The sequence below is a fragment of the Clarias gariepinus genome, chromosome 27 (assembly GCF_024256425.1).
Source record: "Clarias gariepinus isolate MV-2021 ecotype Netherlands chromosome 27, CGAR_prim_01v2, whole genome shotgun sequence".
Lineage (NCBI taxonomy): Eukaryota > Metazoa > Chordata > Actinopteri > Siluriformes > Clariidae > Clarias > Clarias gariepinus.
In genome coordinates, this window is record NC_071126.1 from 6,928,951 (window position 1) to 6,941,539 (window position 12,589).

The following is a 12,589-nucleotide window of genomic DNA, read 5'->3' on the forward strand; positions in this document are numbered from 1 at the left end:
TTGTTTGTGGAATGGTTCTCTTGGTAATTATATACACTGGGTTCTTTTCAGAAGCATTCGAGGAGATCAAGAATTTAAACAAAGAAACTGCAGGAGAATGTTCCAGAGTCTCCATCAGCACCACTTCATCAGGCAGGTAAGCAGCAGCTGACGAGCAAACTCAAGCCCACATCTCAATCTTCAGACAGTTGGGAATGGAGTAGCTGAATGGTGTTTAAGTAAATTTCAAATGTTTTAATATTATTTTTTCGTTCCATTTGATATTAAGCAGCTCCAGGAGTTCAATAATATATTATATCATACTTCTATATTATAAATATTATAGGTTTTATGTTCAATAAAAGTATAATATTTCTCCTTTGTGTTTCATGCATCTCATTTATATCTTAGGTTAATCTTATTATGGTCTTATATGGCTTATTTGCATTAGCATATTGTAAAAAAAAAAATAATATATATATATATATATATATATATATATATATATATATATATATATATATATATATATATATATATATATATATATATATATAAAGAAATAAATATATTTAATCAAATTCAATATATTATGAAGTATAGTATTAAATATAAAATTAAGATATATATTTAAATATATTTCTTAATATACTGTATTTTTTTTTTTACTATATTGTAATATATTAATACAATATATTATTCTGTATATTGTAAATATTTTTAGATAAAAAAAACTAAGTCACTTAATATATTGACAGTTAATATATAAAGAAATATATTTTCTTTCTGTAAGGGATACCCGTATAGCATCTTTGCCAGGCTGGAGAACATAAAATATTTTAAGCTCATCACCATGTGGAGACATTTCCTATACCAAATTTAAAATCCGGGATCAACACAGTGCAGCTCTCTGTCTGTCTTTCTGTTTCATACAAATGTTTTCTTTTCAGTGGTAATTATAGGAATACTGCTTTCATACAGATATCAAAAAGATTATTGTAATATATGAAATTTACTTAGGAATCAAAATGCATCATCAATACACAAATATACACATAAGCACATAGTACAAGTAAGCACTGGCATTCCAATTTGAATTTCTGTTGCAAATGTTTGTCCTCATGAAATGTTGATAATACCAGATAGTGAGGATATAAATAAGTCCCAGCTGCTCTGAAGAATGGAATGCAAGGTGCTCTACATACAGTAGTAGGCTTCATTCTGCCAGCACATTATCGGGATGTCACTGTTTCCGTATTGAACTTGACACCAGGAGATGCTAAAGTACCTGTGTCCTCATATAGTAACAACCATGGTCCCAGACAGCCTACAGCTCTTACTGGACCATTGAACAGGAATCCCATTACGGACCAGATTTACTTTCAATCCAGTGATGTTAAGCAAAAGAACGGTGCACCACAGGGATTTCCTAAGGTTTTGAAAATGCAGTAGACACGCATGAGGCGTATGAAATATGTCTAGTATGTGTCACTAACGCTGTATGGTGGCGTAGTAATTAGCAGTGTCGCCTTGCATCTCCAGTGTATTGTATGTTCTTCGTTTGCTTGGTGGGTTACCTCCGGGTACACTGGTTTCCTTCCGCAGTCCAAAGACATTTGAAAAAATTGGCATTCGCATGTCAAATTGTGTCTATGAGCATGTGAATGTTGACTGTAGGTTCGTAAAATTGGGAATAAATACAATGGTCACCAATGGACTCCAATGGACTCCAATGGTCTGCACGGTCCCTAGTTGGACTACAAAGGATCGTAGATGGATGGATGGATGGATTGATGTTTCATTAAAATCTGCTTGCATTATTCACATTGTTTTTTTATTATTTACATTGTTTTTTTTTATTATTATTTCCCACAGTGGCTTGTTGTACTGCGTGTGAGAGAGGCAGTGTGTGGTCCTTGTCATTGCTCTGATGCGTTAGAGGTGACAGCCTCATGCACTGGTGCTGGAATTCCTAACCTAATAACATGAGGACTGGTGCTGAATTAATGCCTGGCTTTCTGTTCTGTACAGTGCAACATTGTTTCCACTACAGCAGGTTGCATCAGTACATTTATTTGTCAAAGCGCTCGAGCGGGTGAAGAGTTAACGTCGGCTCCGCGCGCTGCCTTTACAGACCCAGATACGCTGCTCTCCGACACCGAGGATGAAGAGGAGACAAACTCTGCGATCCTCATCCCACTTGCTGTAGGATGCACGACGAAAGCCTGGTGAGGTGACTTTCATTCCGAGACTGGAAGAAGAATACAAGCAGTCAGAGATGAAGAAAACGAGTCGTCAGGACACCTGACATAACGCGACATGGACGTCATCTGGAGCTCAAGTGTGTGTGTGTGTGTGAGCATGATCTTATTGGCGGAATCTATAAAGTTAACGCGCTCGCTTTAAATTAGGTTAATTGCGCCAATGTTTAGCACATCTGGAGTCTGAGATTTGCATCAGAAGAAACGCAAAAGCATCATCGAGAGAAATATGGCTCGCCTCTTCATTCTGCTCAACTCCGTCGCACTGTTGCTTTTTGGCACGGACAGGTTTTTGGTCGGAGCAAGTAAGTTAACGCTTTGTAAACGCTAATGACTGCTTGCAGCAACATGTTTTAGGCTGTCCTTGTCATCCTGTAGACCGATCCAGCTGTTCGAAGGCACGTGCACTGCAGCTGGTAACGGTCGCTCATACTGTTCCCGACTGTCTTCACTAATCGTGTGAGACTTAAAGACAAAAAAGCTATAACAATAAATCTAAGCATGTAATTGGATATAGATAAAGTATTGTCTTTTGAGTTTTCAGGACAGCAGAGTCATTATTCCATTGATACTTGTCAGGGTGACTATTACCAGCCTCTAGTTGTCTAGTCATTAAGATTGTGGTTTACAAAAGCAATTGTAACAGTAATAATGTATTAACCTGTGGGCTGATATTTTTGTAACTTAAATAGAAAGAATATAAAATTACAGACATGACTAAAGTAATACTAAATATGAAGGAGAATATGGTGGGTTCTTTATATATATTTTCTGTTATTATTTCAGAAGGAAAATCATCTTTATTTTCCCCTTTTTTTTGGCAGCAGTTGCAATGTAATCCCAAATTGCACTATGCCTGATTTGCATCCTAACTGAGGCGGTCATAACTGTTAAGATCCTGAATGAATCTTCCTGCTGGAGTCATCACATTTTCTCCCTCTGAAAGTGTTTTGAAAGTATGAGTTCATACTGATGGATTTGGAAGCTGTGTGTGTGTGTGTGTGTGTGTGTGTGTGTGTGTGTGGTCTGCAGGTCTATTTTACCTACACACAGTTAATCAGTTTTATTCTAAAGCCTTAGCAAGACTGTATCTTTAATCTACTTTAGGATCATACTGTATGCTAAAAGCTGCTGGCAGAAATAAAATGCATTTTAAAGTAAGCACATAATTATTACCCGCCACTAAATCTAATAGCCTTGAACAGGGTATATTGGGCACAGGCTCTAACAGATATTTCACTTAAACCAGCTATGCACATTTTGAGCAGACAACCTTGTCTAAAGCGAATTAGAGTAAGGGAGTGTTTACTGTTCATACTTTAATTTGAAGATTAAGTAATCAGATATTGTGGTTACTGCAACGCTGACGTTTTTTGGCACTGACGAATGGGCGTCTGCTGACGCTAAGATGCTGACAGATATTGAGATGCTTGCCAAGTACTATAAATAACCATTTGAACCACATTCATTCAGACTGTCTAGTCTGACACACACAGTGGGTTCGGGAAACACTACAAGCTAGCCTTTCTTAAATAATCTTTTCTTTGTGCTGTTGATCATACCTGGGACAAAAATAAAATCAATGCGGTGATGAAAGATGCAAACAGGTGACTGGCTTTATTCAGGCATTCATAAACCATTATAGCAGTTGTTCACCAAAATATACAATTAAGCAAAAACGTACTACAGACTGGGAGAGCTCTACTTTTCATCTAGAGGGGTTGTTATGTAAAGAATAGGGCACTACCATGTCTTATTAATAAATGATAAGCTGATACTTAATACTATGAACGTATATTAAGGTTTTTATCACTTAGATAATTACACAGCTAGACATAATGTTTAGAGCCAAGGTCAGTATGTTTATTCATTAAACATGTCCTTTAATGCTTAATTCCACATAATTTGTTTTCCATCATACATTAATACAATACACTTACTGTATAGTGGTCTAATGGCTGTCTGCTTCTTACTTCTGTAACATCGGTTTATGTTCTTCTACCATCTTTATTGCTTTTTTTTTATTTCAGGGACAGTGATGTTCTAATGGAATATTCAGTATATTAACGCTGCATACACATAAACTCTATTTGCTGTTTGCAGATAAGAAAATGAAAAGAAAAATGTCCATAGGCATTACAAAGATATCTTGAATAGTGGTAGAATATGTACCTGTGTTTTCACTTTGAGTTTAGCTCTGATAGCATCAAACATCTATTACCAAGCAAAGACCTCTGAGAACGTGAAGCTACTCCCTGAATCATTCTCTGCAGTCCTGTCAGTTATTTGGCATCAAAGCTTGAATTGAATTTAGAGCATCCATGATGATGTTTTGCAAAAAATGCTGGCACTTTGTAAATTAAAGCTGGCAAATATAATTGATATCATGCTAAATAAAGCCGCAATACACTTTCTGAGATATCACAGGAAATGTGCATTTTTTTAAGTGGTGTTTTAAAAATAAAAGTAACAAATAATCTGATTTGATGGTAAAAGTGTACAGTAAAAGTTTTTTTTATTATTATTAAAAGGAGTTATTCAAAATATTAAAAATAGTGTAGTAAAATAGTTGTATTTTTTCCCAACATTAATTAAAAATGTATGTACACATATATGAATATGCATAAGTATTATACAAATTTTATACTGTATATACGTCATTTAAAACAGGACTTAAAGTATGTATGTATCAGCATGTGATATTTCAGGCATACTGCTCACCCCTTGCTGTGCATTACTGTATTTGCATATATGACAGGAGTCCAAAAGCATGTAATTTTTAATAAACCTTATAGTTATTCACAGTTATTAACTTTGTTATTGCTCAATTCTGCTATAAGAATTTAAAACAAAATACTCTGGAGATTGATAATAATAATAATAGTAATAATAATAATATTTGTACTATTTTTCATGAGCATGTTGTAAAACACTAGTATAACAGATTGATATATAACCTTTTTTGTCCAAATGTACATTTACTGTACAGTATCTCAGTACTGCTTTGCAAGCAGTTGGACACAGTTGAATAATTTAAAGTGAATAAAATGGCATGGTGGCATAATGGATAGATTGGCACCCTGTCGAGGGTGTACCCTGCCTCGTGCCTGGGATGAACTTCAACATTTCACCATAGTGTTGCATTAGTTTGTTGAATACACTTGAGTGTGGTATTTTCTGTGTATTCTTTATAGAATTGGGTGACTGAATTTGCTGTAAGTCTTCAGTGCATTTGGCTGATACAGTAACTTTGAGTATGTGATTGCCTGTGTGCTCAAGATTCTTTGTGAAAAGCTATTGTGAGCAACCAGCATAATCTGTGATTCAGTCTGAAAGGATGTCTGTGCCCTACGTGGCTTCTTGCTTTGAGTGTGCACTTAACACCTTACCTTGGACACCCTGTCACGCTTACCACGTTACATAATAGAGATAAGTACATTTGACTCACTTGGTGAGATTGGGAGTAGCGTAGGTACAAGTAATTTATATTCCATCATAAATAGGATTTCTTATCTGTGTGACTAGAGCTTGTTAGAGATATAAGCTCATCAATCATCCCAAATTAGGCGTTTACACACCATTACACACTCTAGAACAACATAAAGTTCCTGATAATGAATATAATCAGAAATGAAATGGCATGAGCATTCCCCAGACAAGCATGCTTGCCGTCTGCGTGCAGCTCTACATGGTTGGTACTAACAGGACAGCTATAGCACCTATACTTTACTACCCAAATAATCATTTCCTGTACGAGCAAGTTTATGGCCATCCATGCACATAATTTATTCTCTGCTTGTTGTAAGCTACCGGTAGGCACTTACAACCCCTATTACTTAAAGAACATTAGGTTTCCACATAAATGAATGTTCACAGAAGAAAGTAAATTTCATAACTAAGGTAGAAAGATAGGCCACAAAACTACACATACATTATATGGCCAAAGATATGTGGACACATGATCATCATATAAGATGTACAGTATGTGTATGCTGTCGAAATCCCCACACTGGAACAAAGAGGTCCAAACCTGTTCCAGACCGTGCACCTTTTTTTACATAATGAAATCCTTGACATTTTGGTCAGACAATACTGTCCAATCTTTTGAACTGCTGTGGCTGAATGGACACAAATATTCATAGCCTTTCCAGAAACATGGATGCCAGTTTAGCAGCAGATGGAGGACAGCTAAATGTCCATATACTAAATGTCCATAGACCAGGTATTATAAAAATACAGTATATAAATAAAATAAAAATAAAGAACAAAACTACACACACTTGGCTGACACATATATCCAAAGCATTTTTTTAAAACTAATACATTTAAGCAGCTGTGGGAAATTAAGGACCAACAGTTTGAAGTTGGGAATGCTAAGATTTCAACTCACAACATTCTAATCAGTACCCCAATGCATTAACCACTTAGTGATGAGTTTAAGATGCAGGCCATGGTTTGATCCACAGTCCCCCCAAGCTGTCACCACATTAAAATTAACACATTTGGCACATTATTTACATATTTGGCAGACGCTCTTATCCAGAGCGACTTACATTTTTTAATCTCATTATACATCTGAGCAGTTAAGGGGTTAAGGGCCTTGCTCAAGGGCCCAACAGTGGCAACTTGGTGGTTGTGGGGTTTCATAACAATCATAACACAATTATATGAAATGGTGAAACAACACAGGTGGAAAATTGACATAAAGTAAATAAATATATATTGCGACTAGAGTACAGTGGAGTATATACACTGGTCAGCCACGAACATTAAACATTCTGCACAGTAGGTTACCCTTGTCCCATCTGAGCAAATCTGGTCCCTCGGGACATGACTCCACAAGACCTCTGGGGTTGTGCTCTGGTGTCTGGAACCAGGACATTGTCAGCAGATCCTTTGGGTGCTGTGAGGTGTGGGATTGGACCTCAGCAGATTGGGCTTATTTGTCTAGTGCTTCCCATGGATTCTTGATCAGACTGAAATCTGGGAAGTTTGGGGGCCAGATTCCAATCTGTTAGGCCTTATGCATGGCAGGATGTGGTGCACTTGGTGTTCTGGAGCCTTTCTGCCTTTCAGTGAGTTGTGCTGCATTCCCTTTTCTGTGGGATCGGACCAGACAGGCAAGCCTTTGCTCTTCACATGCATCACTGTGCCTTAGGGGCCCATGATCCTGTCACCAGTTTACTGGTGTATAACTGATAATCAATTTTAATGTGTTATTGTTATGCCTGATTGGTGTTTATCGCATATGGAGTACTAGTATGCCAGTGCAAAGGTGGGAACCGTCTTTCAGGGTTGTCACACACATACATTGTTCCGATCTCTTCAAGCCATATGATCCAGAGCAATTAACTTTAAAGATGTAATTGCAATAATGCTCAGTGAATTCAGCTTTCTCCATTTTCAACCTCTAACAGACTGAGACTTTGTGTTTCTATTAAAAACACATACATGCCCTTATACCATAACCCTTTAAAAATCACAGGAAGATACTGCGGACACGAAGGTTAATTAAAACAGATGGTGGCATCCATGTGACCTGCAGAGCTCCCGATGTCACAGTTATCTGGCATTAATGTGAGAACTGCTCTTTGTGCCTTTGTTTATGGTTACTTGTGGAGCTGAACCAGATTGTTCTGTCAGCATCTTTCTTCTCTAGTGCTTTTTCATAACGTTAGATTATGAAGTATTGTCTAGTTCAGTTAATGAAAAGATGGACAATGCTCTGCAGATGTCTTCAAAGCTGTCTGCAGAAAGAAGTTTTCAAACCCCACACAGAGAGTGTGCATGTGTAGCATATTTATTAACTTATGATCATTAATTTACTTTATTTGAGTAAAACAGGAAGATGAAGTATTTGGCACTTACAAAGTCAGTAAGTATAGCTATTATGAAAATTGCACAATATTCATACCTGTCTATAATTGACTGCTTTAGAGACATGTGACTATACATGTGTATAGGGTATAGATGTAAGAGTTGGTGAATTGCTTTAGGAGTAATATTGATTTGAGGAGTAATATTTTTCAAGGTTTACGCAAATGGTGACACAATTTTGGGACTGTGCAATCATCTTCTCATTTTCTAACCGTTATAGTTAAATTTTATTAAAAGCACAGGAGATGGAAATACTCTTAAAGTGGCAGAAGTAATTTGTAAAACCTATCTTATGAAATGTAATCTCATAAAGGTGCAGACTTTTAGATCTGCACTGAATTCAGTGCAAAAAGTAAATGGATGGTTTTTTTGTTTGTTTGTTTTTTTAAGTGACAGCAGTTAGGGATAGTTGAGACAAATCACAATTTCTTAAAAAAAAAAAAAAGGTGAGCTACAGTATGGTGCCTGAATTGGAAATTAATTAGAATACATGGATTCCAGTTTTAAGAATAGCGACAAAGGAGCCGTTGGCTATTTACATCACCGTCATGACGTAAGGTCTACTTAATGGCATAAGGTCTGTCTCAATGGCTGAAGAAAATAACAAAAGCTTTTTGGCACAAAGGATTAGGACTGTGGGTTATTTATTGGAAGACTGGGGGTTCAAGGCCCTGCACCACAAGCTTTTTTTATTTTATAAGCACTTCACTGCAATTTGTACTGTGCAAGGTTGTATATGTGAAAAATTCCATTTCAATTCAATTCAGAAAAAAAGATCTGTTGGCTGGCAATATGTGTCTCAGAGGAAACACATGATAGCCTCCAATCTCCCTGGATGGTGGTTGTATCCTTGATGGGAGAGTCCCCTTATGACAGCTGGGAATTCAGTAGATTAGGGAAAAACCTGTCAAATCCCAGAGCAAAAAAATTAGAATAAAAAAGCATCTGCTTATTTTAAAGAATATGAAATCTTGTGACCATCAAACAGGTTTTATAAAAGGAAGAAAATGAATCTTTCAATAACACTTCAAATGTTTAAAATACAACTATGTGATGAGAGAAATAAAACAGGGTGGCATCAAAGAGTTGGTGAATTGCTTTAAGAGTAATATTGATTTGAGGAGTAATATTTTTCAAGGTTTACGCAAATGGTGACACGATTTTGGGACTGTGCAATCATCTTCTCACTTTCTAACCTTTATAGTTAAATTTTTATTAAAAGCACAGGAGATGGAAATACTCTTAAAGTGGCAGAAGTAATTTGTAAAACCTATCTTATGAAATGTAATCTCATAAAGGTGCAGACTTTTAGATCTGCACTGAATTCAGTGCAAAAAGTAAATGGATGTTTCCAAATTCACATAGCACTCTGAACAGGCTTGAATGGCCAAGCATTTTTGTTCAAAAAGAGGAAAACCTGGGTTTTATTATTATACTTTTCTGCTAAAATACTGTAGTCATAGTTACAAACCACCAATACTTGGTATTGTATAATGTGTTAGAATGTGGCAGCAGCACAGTGAATACAAGCATGAAGATATACTGTAGGTCAAGAGCTTCAGTTAATGTTCACATCAAACATTTGAGCTTTGATTGCGGCACGGTTTGTTGATGCCAGATAACTGTGTCTGGAGTCAGCATTTTTTGTATAAATATGTGACCATGCAAGTTTGACAATGAACTAGAATCCCATACAGAATGTTTCACTGTTAGTATTCTCATGATAGACTCTGGCTCCACCATGATCCTGACCAAGATAAAACGTTTACATATAAGTAGTGAATTAATATTGAATTCATGGAAGTGTTAATAATTTCAAACACAAACTGCACTGTATGTGAAATAAAGTCTTAGCATTGCCACTGGTAACATCAGTAAAACCAGTGGCAACACTGATCTTCCTCTCTTTACAGGCTGAATGTTTAAAAATTTGAAAAGTAAAGCTTGCAGAAGTTTTTCCAGCAAAAAATAATGCAGTATTTAAACTATATACATTAATGTATATCGTGGAATGTGTATTAGTGGTTAGGATTGTCGCCTTGCACCTCCAGGGTTCAATTCCCGCCTCGGGCCTGTGTGCATGGAGTTCTCCCTGTTCTCATGCATGTTCTCCCAGTGCTTAGTGGGCTTTCTCTAGGTACACTGGTTTCCTCTTACAGTCTAGAAACATGCAGATTAGGTTAATTGGTGTTCCCAAATTGCCCATAGTGCGTGAATGAGTGTGTGTACATGTGTGTGTGCCCTGCAGTGGGTTGGCGCCTCATCTGCAGTGGTGGCTCAGTGTGTTAAGGCTCTGAGTTACTGATTGGTCAGCAGTTCGAGCCCCAGCTCAGCCAGGTTGCCACTGTTGGGCCCTTGAGTAAAGCAATTTGGAAACACCAATTAACCTAATCTGCATGTTTTTGGTTTGAACTCACACATGCACACAGACCCAAGGCGGGAATTGAACCCTGGAGGTGCAAGGCGACAATCCTAACCACTAAAGATGATCAATCCAAGATAGTTAAAATACTTAACCCTTAATGTATATGTGACAAATAAAGGCTTAACCTTGTGCCCTAAGTCGTCTGGGATAGGCTCAGGCCCCCTACAACCAGTTATATATTAAATAAAGCGGTATAGATGATGAGTGAGTAAAGAATGTTTAAAGTGTTCATCTTTTTATTATTTTTATATTGATATTTAATTATTATTTATATAATATATTTATTATTTATCTCAAGATCTGCCCAAATATGTTCTTAGGGTTGAGGTTAAATAACAATATTTACAGTGATTGACAATATATTTATCTTTAATTCCTAACTTTAATTAATACATAAATATTTAAGAGAACTTGATACAGTATAATCACTTCATTTCTAATGCAGTCATTTTTCTCAGATTTACTGATAAAGAAAAAAAGCTAGGTCACTTTGCGAAACCCATTATCTGGTCTTTTTGCTGTGTGTATCTCAGATGTTTCAGAATGTGTCAGGTAGAATTTCAGATCAACTTGACAGTGCAAAAATCACTAAATATTTAGAAAAAAAAAAACACTTAACTGTTTAATTGGTGGAATAATAGAATACACATGAAAAACAATGGACTGTTTTTTTTAAGCCTGTGCTCAGGCATGTGTTTTTCTTTCCATAGTGTCTGCGTAGTTTGCCCGAGAATCGTCCATGCCTGCAAAGCTCATTCAATCTGATGTCTGAGTAAATATTGTCTTTTTATTTCATTTCCTTTATATTTTATTGCCTTTATATTTTTTGGCAGAGAGTTGGTAAGTACTTTTTCCCTGTCTGGTGAGTCTTTTACGGCAGTAGAGCGTCACAGTTTGATAGTCGGTATATGCCTTATGAATATTTCGCTAAGACATATAACTTTCCAAAAACATCATTAAATCCAGATCACCACTCTGGGACAAAAGGACATGCACTGTAGTCTTTACACCATCTGACTGTCACTGTGTTTATTTATTTGCAGATTACAAGCCACAGTTACAGTAGAAAGTAGCCAAAGAAAAACATTTTCACACACAATGGGGGAGTGCTGTTGTGCTGAACGCGGGGCAAAGACATCACACCCGTCCTGATATCTAGCACAATGGTGTGACCTCCAGTGCTATTTTTATCCCTTTGTACAGTGAAACAGTTCCACAAGCATCATTCATTATCAACAGATTATGATTTGGTTGTTTATTTAACTAGTTATTTTGCTCCACCCACACATATCCTTCAGTGTGTGGTAGAACATGATAACCGCGATCGGCAGAGCTAGCAATCAACAGTTAGCGACTGACAGTTAGTGTAATTAACAGGGGTGAAGGTAGTTTAAATTCTAACGGTACTATTGCCAAAGATGAGCAGAATGAACAATGAAGGTGGTGGACAGGCTTCTAGAAAGAAAATCTTTTAAGTTTTTTTTTTTATATACACTACCGTTCAAAAGTTTGGGGTCACTTGCAAATTTCTTTGTTTTTGTTTAGTGATTTATTTTCTATATTCTACATCAATACTGGGAATTTCAAAACTATAAAATAACACATATGGAATTAGGTACAGTAATTACGTAACAACAAGAAAATCAACAGTTAGTTGTTATTTTAAGACACAGAGGTCAGCCTTTCTGTAATAGTTCTTGCAAGAACAGTATTGTCAAGTGGATTTGCAAAATCCGTCAAGCCCCATAATGAAACTGGCTCTCATGAAGGCCGTCCCAGGAGCGCGAGACCAAAACCTACCTCTGCCGCAGACCAGAAGTTTATTTAGAGTTATCAGCCTGAAAAATGACCAACAGCACCTCAGATTAGAGGCGTTATGAAGTCTTTACAGAGCAGAAGTAGCAGACACATCTCAGCATTAACGGAGATAGAAAGGAGATTAATGCATTTTTTTGAACGCCTTCAGAATTCCTTTACAATGTAGAAAGAAGTAACAATTAGGAACGATCATGGAGTTAGAAAGTGACCCCAAACTTTTGAATGGTAG

The 12,589-nt window shown here is 36.6% G+C and overlaps 1 protein-coding gene across 1 annotated transcript in view; it reads left to right on the forward strand.

Annotated features, from left to right (window-relative positions):
• Positions 1–1,919: 1,919 nt before the first annotated feature.
• fndc4a (fibronectin type III domain containing 4a) overlaps positions 1,920–12,589 on the forward strand; it is a 36,509-nt gene continuing 25,839 nt past the window's right edge. Inside the window, exon 1 of the mRNA XM_053489174.1 lies at positions 1,920–2,545. Coding sequence (XP_053345149.1) covers positions 2,470–2,545 — 76 coding nt within the window. The 5' untranslated portion in view covers positions 1,920–2,469. The remainder of the gene's footprint in view (positions 2,546–12,589) is intronic.